This window comes from Pseudopipra pipra, chromosome 7, assembly GCF_036250125.1.
Source record: "Pseudopipra pipra isolate bDixPip1 chromosome 7, bDixPip1.hap1, whole genome shotgun sequence".
Lineage (NCBI taxonomy): Eukaryota > Metazoa > Chordata > Aves > Passeriformes > Pipridae > Pseudopipra > Pseudopipra pipra.
This window is the reverse complement of record NC_087555.1, coordinates 30147447-30165557: the sequence shown is the minus strand read 5'-3', so window position 1 is coordinate 30165557 and position 18111 is coordinate 30147447. Positions and strand designations below refer to the sequence as shown.

The following is an 18111-nucleotide window of genomic DNA, read 5'->3' as shown; positions in this document are numbered from 1 at the left end:
TCCTGGAATATGTTAAAACATTTTTATATCCCTGTAGAAGTTCAGCAAAGGTCATGTTTATTCTCTGTACCTGTTAGTGCAGCTCTGCTTCTTGATGCCCTTTGCTTCCATGACTCACCAGTTTCCTCACCATTCTCTTAGAGAACTGGGACTTTTGGTGAAGATCTCTTCATGTATCCCACAGGCCAAGTGTCAGCCCGCAGCAAGTTGAGCAGTGGACTCGTGGCACAGAAAAACCACTATGCTGTCCTCTGTCCACCTCCAGTACTGCTTCCCTCTCCCTGTTTTCCTCCCCAACCTTTCCACATTTTTCTCATGCATTCCTGCCTCCACCTGCCCTGTGGCAGGCTGGCCCTGTGGCCTCCAACTGCCCTACTGGCAGCAGTAGGGCAGTGCCTGAGAGTAGCAGTGGTAGTGTTGAACTTGCCTGGGGAAAAATATTGGGAGGATCTCGGGAGCTGGAGCTGGGCAGTAGCAATGGCATGGCTGCAGAAACAGCCTGGCCTTGGAAGAGCTTGGAAATGTGATTGTTAATGTCAGTATTAAACAAACCTAAACACAGGAAGCTGAGCGTGTGCACAGAGGGATGCGGAGGCTTGTGTCTGCACCACTTTGATTGATTTATTTTTCATCTGCTGGGAAAGGTGATTCAAGGTGTTATTTGCAACCCTGGTGCCCTCTTCATGCCTCTTCGATTATGCCCATCCACTGGGGATGTGCACCATTTTCAGTGCCCTTCACTGGGTGTGCTGCATGGTGTTGCAGGGCTGTGATTGTAGTCAGCTGGACCCACGTAGTTCTCTGGCGCATCCAGCGCTTCACTGGGGAAGTCCAGAGCCGTCCAGACTGTGGCTGTGTTGGTGCAGAGCCTCTTTCAGAGCTGTTGTGTCAGATGATCCTGTACTGTTTGTTGCCTCAAGTTAAATTTCAGCATTTGCATAGAGCAGGGGGAACACTAAGATAAAGTCCTTGGGGTTTGGACAACATTTGTGGCTTTGCATCCATCTCTGCACATCCACAGTTTCTAAGTGGGTGGTTAAACCTATGTATCTGTGATTGCACACTGAGATGCTGAAAAACCTATTGCTGGTGGTCCTTTGGCATCAAAATGTTACTTCATTAAAGGCTGGCATGCCTGATTTTCCCTTGACAAATGAAGACACTGTTCTCCTGTGATAGGCTATGGGCAGTTAAGTATGTAAGTGAGTTTGTGAGTTTGGTGATCACCAGACCATGGATGAACTTATTCTGCAGACAGGAGAAGAATTAGTGTTGTAAGGGCTTTTGGAGGGAGAACTTCACTCCTTCCCTGCTGTAGAGCACTTCAGCCTATGTAGGAATTAATTTCGTTTAGGCCACTCAATAGCCATCCGATAGACCTCAGCTTCTGAGAGTTACCAACCTGACAGAGCTTGACTTGCCCACTGGGGAGTTAACATCTCAGAAGTACTGGGCTTGTACTTGCCCTCAGCTAAGAGTTTGGAGGAGGAAAACGTTAAGTATGTGGTTGGTGAGGAGTGAAATCTTATCTTTCTGCAGAGGTGCGTGTTCAGATGAGGATGGCAGCTGTGGGACCAGGTTGTGAGGACCATTCCTATTTTCTCCACACTCGTGTGCCTGGATATCTCCAGCACCTGCACCAGGACCTTGTTCTGGGTGTGTATTTGGACTGGCATCCAAGGGGAATGGATGAAATCCAACTGGATTTCAGAGCTTATGCCAGAAGGGTTTAGAGATGGAAGAAGAAATGGGAAAAAGAGAGAGACCAGAGATAATTATGCCAAGGATATATAATTACTCTTTGGCTCTCCATGTCTTACATCACACAGGATCCCGAAAATGCTGAGATCAGACCTAGGAAATGTGCTGCAAGACAAACACTTCCAGCTGTTCCTCTGAAAGCAAATCTCAGCAAGTACCTTCCAGGCAGGAAGGTGTGGGTTCACGTCTTTAGGAAAAGAAAAAAAACCACTAACCATTTCAAGCCTTCAGCATTCACCTTTGTAATTAAAATCTCTAATCACAAGAAGAGTGCAATACATAACTGTCTTCTGGGAGCTGTTTCTTAAGGTGGTTTTCCATTTTTGCATTGTTTAGCCCCTGCCTCGGTGCCAGGCTTTGCTTAACCTTAAGCTTATGAACAGGCTTATTGAATTTGGCCAAGACTTGACTAGTCTGTAATGAGCTCCAGGTTGCCTGGAACTTGGCAACGCCATCGTCCTCTGTGCCGTTGCATAATGGCCTGACCCTGCGTAACCGCGGCTTCGCCTCGCGCCCCTTCTCCAACCTCTTGGAGTTCCCCCTGCAAAACCCCGGGCCTCATGGAGGGGCTGCCCTTGTAAGGGGTGTCTTGAGTGCCAAAAACCTCCTTGGCTGCTTTCATGCCCTTCCACAGGGTCAGAGGTGGGAGAAAGTGCAAGAAAAGCTCAAACATGGAAACCTGCCAGGGTAGAGGGGGAATGCAGCAGTGGCAATCAGATGAAAACTGGTACCTCCTCCCAGGCATCCCTGGTGGCTGGAGGGATGTGAGAGTCCTGACCATCTTCCTCCTCCTCCTCTGGCTGCATCAGGCTGGTGTGCAGCCTCCTGTGGTCCTCCTGTGCTTGCGAATGGAGGATGCTCATCCTGAAAGCTCTTCCATTTCAAACTTGCTAGATGCTTTTTATTGTTTATTACATCATTTTAATATGGGCAACTAAAAGGACTTAATTTGTGAAAAATCACAGGAATAATTCAGATGTTGCTCTAAGTCAATTTTTCCCAATTGTTTATTTATATCAGCTCAACCACTTGAGAAACCCATTATTTGCTTTCTCCTTATTGAGTATCTAATGATGAAAATAAATTGTTACCACTCTTTATTGTGCATTTCCCATAAGGCTGACACGGCACAGAGAAGGAACTGGATTCTTTTCTTCTAGCATGACACGGGGAAGATTGTTTATAGCACTTCAGCTCCAGCCCTCTGCAAGCCAGCTGAGAGCAGGATCGTTAAAGGCAGGATTTAGAAGCTGTGGGGTTGCATAAATTGATTGAGAGGAAAATTTGTCAGACAAACATCTTGTAATGAGCGAGGAGGGAGGAATCTGTTTTGAATCTCATGTACCCAGCAGTAAGCTGGAGAAAAAGATCTTACAAAAGAAAAATTAATAAAACGATCTTGCCTTGTTTAGAGATCAGAGTGCCAAATATAGGCCCTATCGCATTTCCTTCCCTCCTCCTTCCGAAGCTCGTCCTTTTGAAGTGCACTTTCAATGGGATGTGGATAATTGACTCTGTGAACAACTGACCAAGTGCTCTGTTGGTTTAACCGATTGGTCTCAGTTGCTGATTCCTGTGTTGTTTTGGATGATTTTCAGCCCAATTGCCCTGTCAGCTACAGTTAGTCCCATTAATATGACAGCTGAAAGGTCATAGATGACTCGCTCCGGTCGCAGGCACGAGGGCAGGCAGGAGATGCTCCCTGGGTGTTGTCCTCAGCTCTGTGCTCCTGTGCCCATAGTTTGCTTAAATTGATGGTGACTGCAAATCCTGGTGCAAAACCAATCAAAAGGGATGTGAGATTTGCTTCACAGGAGGGTGACTGAATGAGAAATGAGGTTGCAATGACAACTAACATTTGGATGAACTTCTCTTTAATTAGTCAAGAAAGTTCCTGGTTCTGTATACAGGGGAAATGTGGAATGGCTGGGCTTCCTCTCACCTGCCAGAGCCGTGAGGAGAGGAAGCAGAAGTGGGATAGAGATGTAGGCACATCCTGTGGCTCTTTCAATAAATCTGTGGCTGTCATTTTCTGTGGTTCCAGTGACATCTGCCATAGTTTCAGGCTTTGTTTCTTTCACCCAGGATTTCTGCTTAGGGGAATTAAGTAGGAAAGGGAAGGACGTAGGAATGAATGGAGCACAAGGTATCATTTCACTTCTTGAGATTAATAGCAATCAGATACATACAGATGCAGGTCAGACATTGGACTCATGAGCCTCATGGTCAGTCTGTGGCCATAGTATGGCCAAAACAGTACCACAGGAAATACAGCCTGGTTGTATACTTGGCCTTTTGTATGAGGAAGGAAACAGAAGGCACCCAAAGTGCCTCATTTGAATTACATAGCCTCAAAACACCACTGGAAGACCCCAGCTGGAGATGGTTTACTTGCAAAGCAGGACACTGTGCCTGGTGAAGTTCTGCAGGGGTCTGGTTTTGGTTTGGTGTTATTTGGCATTTTTCTTAGCTTCCTGGATGATGCTAAAGAGAATATGCAGATTCAGTTTGAAGTTGACCCCCAGCTGGGAAGGACATGCAGCATCTGGCAGAGAGAGTCAGGCCTTCAGATGACCTCCACAAACTAGGAAAATGGTGTGAAAAGGACAATTTGTGGTTAGGGGAAACCTAAATGCTAAAGACAGGAAAATATGAGAGTAAGCAATCAAGAGAGGATAGAGTCCAAAGGAGACTTCTATGAATCAGCGGAGCAAACAAGTGACATAGATGTATTTGATGGTGCTGCTGCGAAGCACAGGTTGGAGAAGGCCTGCAGATCTTCTTGGGGTGAGATGAATATTTTGCTCACTTCTTTTGTTTTACTAATGAAACATTAACATTTCTAGGAGGAGCCCATACTTTGTGAAAAATCCCTTGGCCAAGGACCAAATTTTCCTTGAGCAGTTTGGTGGGAGCTTTGCAGCCAGCCCGTGTGACATCATGGATGTGGATCCCAGTTGAAGGCACTCGGGTCTGGTCTTACAGGAACATACAGCCTACACAAATTCCCCCTTTATTTCTCCAGAAGCTGCACTTTCTGCAGACATCTGTGAGGTCCAGAGGTCAGTGTGTTGTGCTGAGCTTATTCCCTTTAAATCTCATCTAGGACTTGTTCCTAGTGGAGATAGCTAGTGCTTTTAGAAAGCCTAGCAGCAGGAGACCTCTTCTATCAGTGTGTTTCCATCCATGTTTGGGAAACACAATGAATGCAGATGTAGTAGGAAACTTTTGATTATCTATAGGATTTTTCTGTGACAACTTCAAAGCTCTGTGGTTAGTTATATTCTGTGACTTTAAATGGATATGTCTTGTGTTCAGAGCTCTGATTTAATTTTCCGGTTTAATCTATTGTCCAAACATTATTAATGTTGTCTTTGAGGCATGGGACAGCTTTGATGGAGTCTTTTTTTAATTTCTGGCCATCACCCTGTGCAGCCATAAACAACATCCTGCCTGCTAATGAGAAAATTCAGGTTATTGCAGTCACATGTCTTGTGGAAATAGATTGTAGTGGCAGGAGAAAAAAAGGAACCGACTTTCCTCACCTTCCACCCTCAGCTGGCACAACCATTTGGAGTACTGACAGGGAGGAGAAGTTTCCATAGATTAAGATACTCCATTAAAAGGCAGTGTTGCCTTTTGAAAATGAAATTATTAATTTCATAGGCATATCCATTAATTCCTTAACCTATAGCTATCATAAGCTATCTTTTCTATCTGTAAGCATCTAAAACCTTTCCTAGTGAATGCCCTGCTGGTACGTCAGCTGTCAGACTCAACTCTTCCTAACAAATCCAGGTTTGTAGAAGAATTTGATTCATCCTTCCACTGTGAACTGAGGGAGTGGGATCCTCCATTTTGTATGAGTAGATGAGGTGCGTGATGATGATGTCCTGCCTACTGCTTTCCCCTCTCTCCTATCTTCTGTAAAACTTTTTGTTTGGAAAGTAAAAACTTTTTGGTTTTGTGTGTGACTTAGAAAGACAGGGCAGAAGTTGATGTGGGGAGTGGGGCACAGCCAAGGGTCTCTACATTTGCTCCTTGTTGTGCCATGATAATCATCTGCAGAAGACTGGGGGCGGGGGAGTGCGGCTGCTTGTGCTGCACAGCCCCATGTTTTGACCAGATTTGGAGATGCTAATGCAGCAACAGGAAAGCAAAGGCATCAGAAGGGTAAGTGTATGATGAGGCAGTGGGCAGTTTTAGAGCTCTTTATTCCTTCTCCACTGAGAGAGTCATCTTGTAGGGGAGAGACCACCCTGCAGCAAATCGGTGTTTTTGGCTTTCAGTTCATTGGCAACCAGTGTATAAATTGGGTGTGTTGGTAGCAGCTTCACAGCATGGGCACATCTCAGGTCTTGTCTGTGCAAGAGCTTGACTAATAGGAACACAGCACTGGGATATGGTGTGAGGGCTTGCTCAAAATTGCAGTTGTCTTATGGCAGCATCATTTTGCTCATTTTGGAAAGAAGATTAAATTGGCATGGATAAATAAGTATAGATAACATTAAAAATGTAATATCTGATCCCGTAGGCAGTTTTCCTTAGTAGCCACGTTTCACAGGAAGATGCCCTGATTGCTTGGAGACAGGACTCCATACAGTCCATGTTCTGGCGTGGCAGGAGCTGCCCAGCCTGGTGGTGCTTCTCCATGTGCTGGTCTGCACCCCTGCGCCTTTCCTTGGCACTTGCAACCTTGTAACCACACGGACCTCTTTTCTGCCTTCGACCCCACCGTGTAAGTTGACAGTTATCCTTTCAAATGATCCCTGGAAGCAGCCGCTGCAGTTTGGTGTGTTGAGAGGACGGGTGGTCTCTGAGAGCAGCTGGAGAGTCTCCTGCAGCCTTGCTGGTTTCTGAGGTTCTCCTCTCGCCCTGTCTTTGCAGAGAACGGCTTCGTCGGCTACTCCGCAGAGCTGATGTCCAACAACACGCTGCCAGACTACAGCCAGGGGGAGTCCTTCTTCACTGTTTTTGGAGTGTTTTTCCCAGCTGCCACAGGTACTGTTAAGTTTTGTCCTCCCCCTCTTTCCCTCCACAGGCACATCTCAGAGATGAGCAGAAGCAAGTGGAGTTCCTCTGGGCTGCAAGGCGAAGCGAGCAGGACTGCACTTGGCCATAGCAGACTCACGTGGTTGATTTAAAATGTTCAGGCTTCTCTCCAGCATTTGAAATTTTGTACTCTCCTGTCCTGTTCACTTGAATGTGCTCTTCCATCGCTGTAATCAGAAACTGCTGCTGAACTCTGTGGGTTGATGTGGTGTAAATCCTTCCCTGCCAAGGACAAGGCTCAGGCACTGATCTTGGCCAATGCTGTCAGGCCACGAGATATCAAGCCTTTTTAAAAGGGCTGAGCATGATTTATCATATAAGATGAGCCTTGTGACTTGATTGCACTGGGAGAGTAGGAAGAGCACAGGAGGACTTTCCCTCCATCCTTACCTCAGTAGGTGGCTGAGCTGGGCTGATGCCACTGCTCATGATGTTGACCCACCACTTGCTGCATGGCATCATGGGTTCATCTTTGTTTGTTGGCAGAGCTCTCATTCATGAGCTTAATTAGATGCCTTCCTATTATTCATTCCCTTAAATTAGCAGGAAGATGCATGTCCCCTTTCCAGAGCTGACAATCTCCAGTGGGAATGCAATAACTATCAGTTGGAGTTACAATACCTTTTGTTGATGCTGGGTGTTTTAAGCTATAAAAAGTACCGATTATAAGCAGTTTCCATAGCAATGAATCCTTGGATTACAGAATGAATTTTCAGAGGATTAGCTCTAAGCAACTTGCTGGAAGTTGTTTGCAGAATTGCTGCAGTACAAGGAGACAAATGAAAGGGTTTTGTGAAACGGATGGGACTGGAGAAATGGTCTGGTAGCAGAAGTCACTTTGTCAGCTGCACCTAGTGTGCAGGACTTCAAATTATCCTTTGAAATCCTTTCTCCCAGCTTATTAGGGTGGCTGTTGCCTCTCTGTAGACTTCCTCTTGGAAAACTCACTGGCCTGAACTATCAGCACCACAGAGAAAATTGCTTCTGCCCTCTTTTTTGTTGTCGTTTTTGACTGGCCCACCTGAGTCCCCCAGCCAGAGAAAAAGACCTTCCTCGAGAACTCTGCCTCTGGTGCAAGAAAGCAGAGTTCATTGGTTATAGTTCATTTCCAGTTCATTGGTTATAGAAGAAGGAATAGTTATGGCAAGACTGCGCAGAAAATTACCGTGATTAGCCGTATTAAATGATTCTTCATCACTGCTAATGCTTGGCTGCGAGGAAGAATGCCAAAGCTAATAGATACAATTTATTTAAAGCCCTGGCAGCCTGTTGCTCTGTTTAGTTAGCAGTAGTAATACCAGTAGTAATGTTAAACATTCTCTGAAAATACAGTTTGGGATGATGTATAATTACTTTGGTTGTTACACAGCTTTTTCATGTGTTCTTTTTAATTGCTTGGTTATTTATAGGATTTAAATTATTCCTTTGGAGTAGCAGTGGCAGTGGTACCATATAACATTGTTATTGCTCTTGTTATTGCTGTTCATAGCAGAGATCAGGAGCCTCATAAAACGTGGGGTTGTGTTTGGTGCTCTGCATGGAAGAGTTTGTGGTCTGATTAAGAAACTTCTAGGATGGGAGTCAAGACTTCTCTGGTGCAGATCACAAATCGGGAGCCCATTTTTGCTGAGTGCTGGGAACAAAGCCCACATCTCCTCGGGCTGGGGCAGTAAGTGAGAGCTGGTTCCCCCAGGCCCCATCTGACCCCACTAGTGTAGCTGTCATCCTCCTCCCCACAGCAGGGGTGCGATGGATGCTGGGCTGTAAAGGGGGCCCTCGGTTGCTTGGGGTCCTACTTGGTGGAGCAGAGCTGCTTTCCACTGCATTGTGGGCACTGTCTGGATGCAGCCAGAGCCTTCCAGCAGGACAGGCGGTCTGTGAGATTGGAGATGACATTTCAGGGATGGGCTTGCCAGGAGCATTAATAGGAGTCTGGTGAGACGTGATAGGATTGCCAGTGCCTCTGATGCAGGGCAGGCAGTGTGATGCAGACTGTGAGGAATGACAGGGACAGGTGAACATTGCTCCCAGGCTGTCACCTCCAACTACCCACCTCTTCTGGAACCCCCACAGTGACCTGGCTGAAGCACTAGAAGCAAAATCCTTTGCCTTAAGATACAACAGAAATTCGAGGAGAGTTCCAGCAAAACAATATGCTATTTAGTTTTGAAGGGTTACATTGAACCAGTTTGAAACAGTTCTTTGACCCAGAGCAATGTTCTGTTTATCTTTAGTTATTAAATATTGTGTTTACTCTTCTTAATTTTTAGCATATGCTAGTTTACAATTTAAGATGCTGTTTTGATAACAAAGTTTTTTAAAAAAATGTTTAGGAAATTGTGAAACAAATTGTTTGGGCCTTTCTGAGATGAAATGTTCCTCTTTGAAGTGAAACTATTTTGATCTCTTCAGGATAAGCTTTTTCCTCTCTAACTAGAAATGGTTGTCTGAATTCAACTGGTTTCTTCGGTCTCTGGGATGTACTGAAAAGTGGTATGAAGTTGCCTGTTTCCACCAGAAATAACAGTGAAACAGAAACTTCTGAAATGCAGGCTGGTAGCTATAAAAGGAAAGAGTGGCAGCCACTTCAGGAGAGGGGAGCAGGACTTGTGGGGAGACCCTTGCCAGGACCAAACAGGCAGGAGGAGCTGTCTGGGGGATACTTCAACTGGAGGGCATGGGGTGGTCATCCCAGCCTGTTGTAGACCAGTAGCAACATGCTGCCTCCTACAACCATCCTCCTTGGATTGTTTTGCTCCAGGTCGGGTTGTTTTCTATTTCCCTGTATTTTACTGGTATGACTCCGGCAACGCGAGTGAAGTTATCCTGGTTTTACGATTGAGTGCTGGTAAGCAGAGGCTGCTCTGTTTGCTCCCTGGGTAATAGCTGTTTAAACCATTTCAGTTGGATGTGCAGTGCAGCTGGCTTTATTCCCCCAAGTTTGTCATTTAATCACAGAGAAGTTGCTGAGCAATCCAAAATATACATCTAGAGCTGGCCTAAAAGGGCATGGAAGACTCAGATTTGCTGGTTTCAGTCAAAAAGACTGAAGTACTCGCTAGATACTCAGATGTGAACATGCCCCTATAGAGATGCTGTGCATTAAGCAGAGGTTTTTCCACATGTTTGTAAATACCTTCTTAATGCACACGTTTTGCTGCTGTGCTGTGACAGGCAAACACTCAGCAAACCACCCAGCACAGGGAGGGAGTCTTGGGAGCTGCCTGCCCACAGTCAGCTCCCAGCAGCAGCCATGCAGCCATCAATGCATTTTTAAAATGAAGATAAATGTCATTTCTGTTGTGCAAGAAATGTTTTTCTTTTTCTACAAAATCCCCAAGGTTTTCTGTCTAATGAAAGAAGTGTGTTGTCATGCAAGAAAGTAAGTTGTCGTTTGAAGCGGCGGTAGTGGAAAGTATCATCGTACTGAAACCAGTTCTGAAATAAACCATATTTGGCACTTGCAAAATGACAGCAAATAGATTTAGAAGCTTTGGGCTAAGTTATCAGATGATGTAAGCTGGCACAACTCCATTAAAGTCCATGGAGAGGTGCCAGCTTACATCAGTGGAGAAGTTGGCCCTTTAAAAAAATTAGCTACAATTCTTATCTAACATTTTCCATTCTTCATCTCTTGGGTGAAGGAAAAAAAAAACCCTTTTATATTTTATAGTAAGTTCACTGAAAAATGCAATGGGTGTTTGCAAGCGATCATATCTGCAGTCATAAACTATAGCTGGTGGAGTTAGAAGCCAGAGCTGGTGGAGCTGGTGATAGTGTCTAACAGACAATGTAGGTGGTCCCGTCCTGCATGTATCCACCACCTGGATGATGCCCAAAGCCAGATTACACTGGGAATAGCAGCAGTGTACAGACCGTCTCAACCATAATTTCCTGGCTGGGTTGACTGTGTTTTCATGCTTCCTTGTCCAGAAGCTTTGTCATTATCTGCTGCTCTCTAAGATAATAGCCAGTGTGGAAAATCCAGCCTGCTATCTCGTTGAAACAGAGAGGTGGATAATTTTCTCTGTGAACAGTCTACAGATATGATTGATTGAGTTCAGAGGGGATTGGCCATTTCCCTAGGGATTTCTTCCCTGTGTCTGAAGAAAGGAACGTCCTGAATTCTCTATGTTGTTGAGTTTCATACGCAAGCGTAGGGTTTTTACTCTGTCACGCAGCCAGAATCTCTGGCAAGGCTTTTTGTGGCTTCTTGCAAGTCAGACCAGTTCTCTGGCAGGGGCTGTCAGAGGCTTTGGATGGTGGAGATTGTTTAGGATGGTGTTTTTTTAAAATTAATCAGGTTGTCCTTTCATTGGAAAGTGGATTGGTTAGTCTTACAAAAGACCTTCTTAGAACTGCTCTTTGGGAGCAGTCATCCCATCTGGAAAATTACTTTTTGGGTGGTGATGAAGAGGTGACTTTGGCATTGTCCATACATCTGTACTACCAGATTGTCCATACTTTTGTACTAGTCAAGTCAGAGGCATAATTGCAGCACAGAGGAGATGGCTTTGGCCTGAGTGGCTCAGAATATCTGTGTTGGTTCCCTCTATGATGGCCTTGGCCTTTGGCCCTGGAAACCATGAGACTGTGGTGACCTCCTGGGGGCCGTGGCAGAAGCTAATGGTGAGCAGTGGCCTGGATCTGACCCCTGATCATTGCACAGCAGGAGGTCAGTCATCAGTCTCCAGATCCTCTTTATGTGGGCTCTGGCAGGTCATCCCCTGGCTGCTCCCGAGTGTGCGTGGGTCCGTGGGAGGGAGGCAGTGAGGCAGCCTGGGCTGTGCAGTCACCGCTGTGCTGATGACTCACCTCTTCAACTTTCTTCAAGTTCAGTCCAGAAAATGCTGTTTTGGTGTTTCCTCAGTGCTTTGCTGAGGCAGGACTTTGGATGAGGAAGAGGTGAGTAAAGCTCAAGATGTAAGATTTAAAGGTGGTGCCAGATGTTTGAGAGACTTGGCAAAGAGGCACATGAGATTAACATCTGTCCTCCTGACAATAGTTTGCTCCCTTTGGAAATAAAAATCAGAGTATTCTCAGCTTTCTGCTTTGTCCCTGAATGGCAAAGTAGCGTGTTATCAAAAGTGCTTCACAGAGACTTTGTTTAGCATGATATTTGTGACGATTTCCATGGACTTCTGCCTAACATTTTTCACCTCCAGCTAAGCCTGTTGTGTAACTGCTTAAAAGGGACAGGGCTTGAATAGGGCTTGGATGCTTTATCTAGAGAAAGCTACAGCAGTTGACAGGCTTTTAGCTGTGCTGTTCAGAAATACATCCACAAAATAGTCTTCCAGGAGAAAATTAAGGAACTCATTTTGATTTGTAATGCTTTTGGTATGGCGTCAATCTGGTCTGAATCGGGAGGAAAAGCTCTTCCAGAAGCTGAGAAATGCCAGGATTCTGTGGGGACCAGGGAGTGGCTGTTGGTGCTCTGTCTCCAGGGTGGAGATGACAGAAAAAGATGGCTGGTGAGTGGACTGATCAAGGGGAAAAAAGAGAGATGAACAAGGAAAAGGTATTAATAATAAACAAATAAAGCCATGGATGTGTTTGGCAACAGGTTGGTGCCTTGTGCTCATTTATGTGCTATCCTCACAGCAGTGCAGTGAGGAGAGGAAGTGTTATGATTTCCATGGAGCAGATGAGGTGATGAGCTATGAAGATGCACAGCAAAGCCTGAGACAGAGCAGAGACGATTTCCTGTTCCTTGATTGGCAACCCAGCCATTGTGCCCTGTTGGCAGCCTATCAGTGGCCATGCAGGGTCTATAGGTAATAGGGAAGGCATCCATCTGGCTGATCTGTGTTTGTCCCCTTTATCCTGAGATTTGTCCCATGGCTTCTGTTTATCCTTCATCTTGGGAGGACCATTCCATCAGCACTGCTGGCTGGCTCCTGGCCCACGTGTCGTTATGGAGACATTTGTCTGACATCTGAGGGGTGGGATGGTGATGGGCAGAAGTTCGCATCTTAAAGAGGCTCTTTGGTCTTGCCTTCAAATTGTCCGAATTCTTGTCATGATTTTAAATCACAGATTTTTATTTATTTATTTATTATTTATAGCAGATACCTGCAGTCTTCTAGGAAAACTTTTGGGATAATGTGACAAGGCTGGTATGACTCCTCCTTCAACCATGGACAAAGCCTCTTAACCACTCTGTACCTTGGGTTTCTAGTCTTAATGTGGAGGCTCTAATACTTTGCTTCATCCTGTTTCCTTTTCTTGCGTCTTTAGATGGTAATTTTTTAGGCTAAGGACTCTCCCTGATTGTATAATACCCTGTACTCTGGCCTAAAATAACAGTTCAGTACTTTATTCTACCATGTGTTTTCTACGTGACGCTGGGACAATCACTTGCCCTCTCAGTGTTTCTGTTTTCCTATCTGGAAAGCAGAGATAATGCCTACTTCCAAAGCAGATCCCTTGGCTGGAAGGTGCCACCTACGTGCAGAGAGCACTGTTATTCCCTCTGCTAAATGTGCATGTGATCATCACTCAACATGGACAGGACAGGCTGTTCTGTAAGGGTGGCTGTCCCCTATGAATGCAGGGACCTGTAATGGATCTGATCCGGGGGTAGTACCACCTGCTACATGTGCTGCCGTGATGAACACTGGCATTTTTCTTTTCAACAATTGGGCTACATTGTCTTCTGTGAGGTTTGTATTAAGATAAGATGGGTTTTGTTCAGATATTGTTTCTTTTCCCCTGCCCAGCGTTGTTCAAACTGGACAAAGGGTTCTTTGATGTGTTAGAAGTGGCTTGGTTCTATGAAAGACACAGTTTCTTACCAAGCAATCCATGGGGGCCAGTATTCGTTTGTGTGGCATGCAATGAAGTGATACAGTTACTACTCTGAATCAATCAATGAACTGATTGATTAAATTATATTACATATTTTAATGCGTATTATATGTACTATAACTTCTCTTGACTCTACATTGCACTTATGTCTGCAAAATACAGGTGTGATGGTTGGGTTCGACATGAGTAGAGATCTCCGGAATCCTCCCACCAACATCCCTCTGGGGTCTTTGGCTGCTATTGGCACCTCGTAAGTCACAGATCGGGGAAAATTTACTCTGGAGACAGCCCTGGGTGTGACCAATCCATTTCACATTCCCATCAACCTTGTATTACTCAGCCATCTGGAAAATTAAAGTGTGGCTCTCATTCAAATTATCATCCATTACCACCACGTAGTCTGGGTGGGTTAGAGAAAATCTTTGTTAATGTCCTTCCTCTGCTGGGTGGAATGTGTGTTGGTGTTGGAATGGTTGAACTCCTGCAGCCTGGCTGTCCCAGAGTGGGATGCAGAGTTCTTGAAGGCTTGGGGTGTGTGATTTTGTCATTTATTGCTGTTGATTTCAGAGGGGGTTTTATGTTTTTTTTCTTTATTTCTCTATATAAATAGAAAATAATAATTAAAAATTTATATTTTTTATTACTGGGAGAATGAGGCTAAGACAGGTGAGATGACCTACCCACCTGCAAGGCCAGGGTAACAGAGGAGCCCTGCATCCAAGCCAAGTAATGCTCTCCCTGAAGAAATGCAACTTTCTAGGAGTAAAGTACTGCTACATATTAACAGCCCCCCAGTAGGCTTTCCTGCCTGCATTCATTACCACCTAAATTACCTTTGAAATTATTGCTTTTAACTGTGTAACAAGGTTCAGTCAGGAAGGAAGGATCTTCAAAATTTGGAAGGATTCCTGGTGAAATTGGTGCTTGTTTTAAGTGGGGGGATTTCACAGGACGCAGGAGCATAACAGATACCCAGCTATTCATGGCCATGTGATTCCCATCTCTGCTGTCTGGGTTTTACAGACAGACTAACTTGTCCCCCCACCTGAGTACTGGAAGGGCCAGAGACCCCAGAGGAGGATCATAACCGAGGCTGCAGAGCAGACTGGCTGCGCTGGTAACACTGCTGCCGGATGGGGGGAGCTGTGTACCTTCAGAACCACAGAATCACAGAATGGTTTGGGCTGGAAGGAACATTAAAAGGCCATTTAGCCAAACCTCCGTGCAATGAGAGGGGACATCTTCAACTAGATCAGGTTGTTCAGAGCCCCATCCATTCTGACCTTAAATGTTTCCAGAGGTGGGGCATCCACCACCTCTCTGGGCAGCCTATTCCCGTGTTTTACCACCCTCATCGTAGAAAATTTCTTCCTTATAGCTGGTCTGAATTGACCCTCTTTTAGTTTAAAACCATTACCCCTTTGTCCTGTTGCTGCAGGCCCTACTAAAAGGTATGTCCCCAGGACTGGGATATTTCTCCATGCACACCTCAAGAGTGCCGGTGGCTTCCCTTCAGGGGTACCATACAGTTCTGCTGCAGCTGTCCCTGGCACATCATAGTGGGTAACAAGGACCAGTATTAAATTTAGCCCTGAAGCTAAATCATGCAGGAACCATGCAGAGTCATCCAAGACCCAACTTGTGGGTACTTGACTGTCTCCTGGCTCTCCTAGTGAGCAGAATGTTCAATGGCTTTGTCTTGATGTGGAAAAAAAAGTTTATTTTTGTTGTTTGCAGGTGGTTTCTGTACATGGTCTTTGTTTTTTTGCTGGGAGCCATTTGTACCCGTCAGTCACTGCGCTATGACTTCATGATAGCAGAGAAGGTAAGTTGTTCGAATAACCCAGCATGGTTTTATAGAGTAGTGCTTTCAGGTTGTCATCTGCCTTGCTGAATGCTTGAATTTTCCAAAAGCCTAAGGAATTTGGGTACGCATCCCTCATTAAAATTCAGGGGGATTTCCCTATTGCAAATCCCAGTGTACAATTGATTTGAATAGCTTTGCATTCACCAGCATATCCAGTAATGCTGAATCTTGGCATTATCACCCAAGCAATAGCTTTAAGAGCTAAAGTATGCTAATGTGGTCTAATGATAAATGCTGTATTTTATTCAATGTATCCTTTCTTGTGTGTGAAAGCTTAGACCAAATTGAAATCTCTAAAGAACTCCCCTGCTTATCTTTACTAAGTCAAGCGAAGCTCACATTTCCATATCTAGCAGGCTGTAATTGCAGGGCAAGCAATAGGATTATTAAACTCCAGACGTTCCACACGGGTGTCTGTACACGAGGGAGGTTTGTAATGTAACATGCTACGTCTCACCATTGCAGGCCTTTAAAAGGAGAGCAAAAGATTTTGGTGTGTGCCATTGTCTTACCTTGAATGGGATATAAAAGGGCTAATTTTCTGTTATTTGGTATTATCCAAAATCATGAGCTCACTGTATTTGACACAATTTCTTGTGATTAATTTGAAGTTGAGAAGCTTGTGTTATTTGATTTGTAACATGGTTTTTAATCTAAAATGTCAGTTTAAAACCCTGGCTTTGTTTTCTAAGTAATTTTAGCTCTAGACTTCTTCCAGCCCCCCAAATAAACTCCAGATTGTTGGTGGGGCTCTGCCACTTGCTGCTAAGGTTAAAAAAAAATAATCTCTGTTTCAGGGTAAAAAAGAATGAGCCTACCTCTTTGTTCATCAATGACTTAGTGGGTGAAAAGTGCAGTAACAAAAAGAATCAGATTTAAATGAATCAGCTGAAGAGAAAGAGATTGTTAAAGCTGTGTTTTAACTTCAAAACCCCTAGGGAGGAGATGAAAAATCTCCTAGTAAAGAATGAGAAGATATTTAATAATGATAAATATAAAAAACAAAGAAGCAAACACACCCCCCCTAAAAAAACAAAGAAAAAGCTTCTTCAGGTTTTGTCTCTCTAGTACTGAACGAACCAAATATGCAATCCCAATATTCATGTTGCTTCTTTAAGCTATCTAGCTGCTTTAGATTTTAATTACATCGGAGAGAGGGAGGAGGGAGAGATCATTACTCCTCCAGACTCTCCCTTTCTGTCACTCACAGGTGAGCGAGTGCTTGGCTGCTTTTCTTGGTACAATATTTGTTTGTCTTTTTAAACATAAAAATGAGATTCAGTAATTTCACTTCTAATGAGCTCCAAGTGCCAATTCCTTGCAATATATTCACACTCTCTGTGTTCAAAACCCACAGCAAACCCTTTCATCAGCCTCAGTGAAAGGGACTCTTCCCCTCTAACCCTGATTTGAATGTCAAGTAGCACATTTAAATGCGAGCATTTTTAGCAGCTAAAATAATATATGATGTCTGGCACAACTGTTTGTTTATTCCAAGTATTTTTCAGAGCAGGGTAGGATTAGAGGGGAGGGAAGGGAAGATTCCCACTGAGTGTCTGTTGGTCTAATGGCAGCTGATATCTGCTCATCTTTGCCTCAGGTTTCTTCTGTCCCACGAGATAAAATTCACAAAGCCAAGTGGATTTTCATGGGGAAAAGCAATGTTGTGGTAGGAAGTTTGTACGGTTCTGGATTGTGACATTGATTTTACATGCCTTCCCCAAACAATGAACTTTTTATGTTTTTTTTACCCAATCTCCTTTTTGCTGCATGCAGATTTCATAGACAGGAAAAAGCCAGATGTTGCTTGACTCATCTTTAGCCATGTAGATTTTTGTAATTCCTTCTAATAAAGAATGTGCCACCTGACTTCAACAGGGGCAGAACCTAGGAGAACCAGTGTTCATTTTTCACCTTCTTTCCTCGACAGGAGGGGTGAGAGCAAAAGACATGTGGGATGCAGGGCACCTGCATTTGGTGGTATTCTCTGCCACAGATGTCTGTCTGCACCTCCAGCACTTGCTTCAGTGGAGTATGGGCAGGGTTTTTCTCTCTGCCTGGCCTTAGTGCTGGTGTTACCCCCATGCCTTGCTGCTCTTTGTGCCTGGCTGCTGGCTGTCAGACTTGTGTGGTCTTGCAGGACTTGGGGATGGGTCAAGTGACCCTAGACCTTAGTTTCCTTAGTTGTGGGAGTTTGTGTATTTGGGTGGGCTTTTTTAGATGTGCTGTCTGTGCTTGCAGCTCTTGACAGTGGGACCTGCTTAGAGGGACCCCTGTCCTCGCTTCTGTGCGACAGAGCAAGAACTGCCTTTCCTTTTCCTCCACGCCTGCAGGAGGTACTCCCAGACTGAAAGGATGCTTTCCAGAAACCAGTTCTAAACCCAGCCTTGTTAGCACTATGGCTTTAAAGATTTTTTTTTTTAAAGTTTCATGTTGGCCAAAGGAAATTCTTTTCTCATCGAAGACAGGAAAATAAGGTCATTGTATTATATCCTTTGGAGCATGTTTTTTGAGATGCCATTTATTTAAGTGGCAATTTTGATTTGGTTTTACTGTGGGTTTTCTTTCAGGATTGGTTTTCCCCTCTGAGACGCAGGGGTTTGTCTTCCTGTTTTGGATGG

The 18111-nt window shown here is 44.6% G+C and overlaps 1 protein-coding gene across 1 annotated transcript in view; it reads left to right on the top strand.

The window, feature by feature from the left end:
• The window catches only part of SLC12A8 (solute carrier family 12 member 8), a 51957-nt gene that overhangs the window by 21328 nt on the left and 12518 nt on the right, over positions 1-18111 (top strand). Inside the window, exons 6-8 of the mRNA XM_064661459.1 lie at positions 6649-6762; positions 13786-13873; positions 15361-15448. Of these exons, the coding sequence (XP_064517529.1) occupies positions 6649-6762; positions 13786-13873; positions 15361-15448 (290 nt within the window). The remainder of the gene's footprint in view (positions 1-6648; positions 6763-13785; positions 13874-15360; positions 15449-18111) is intronic.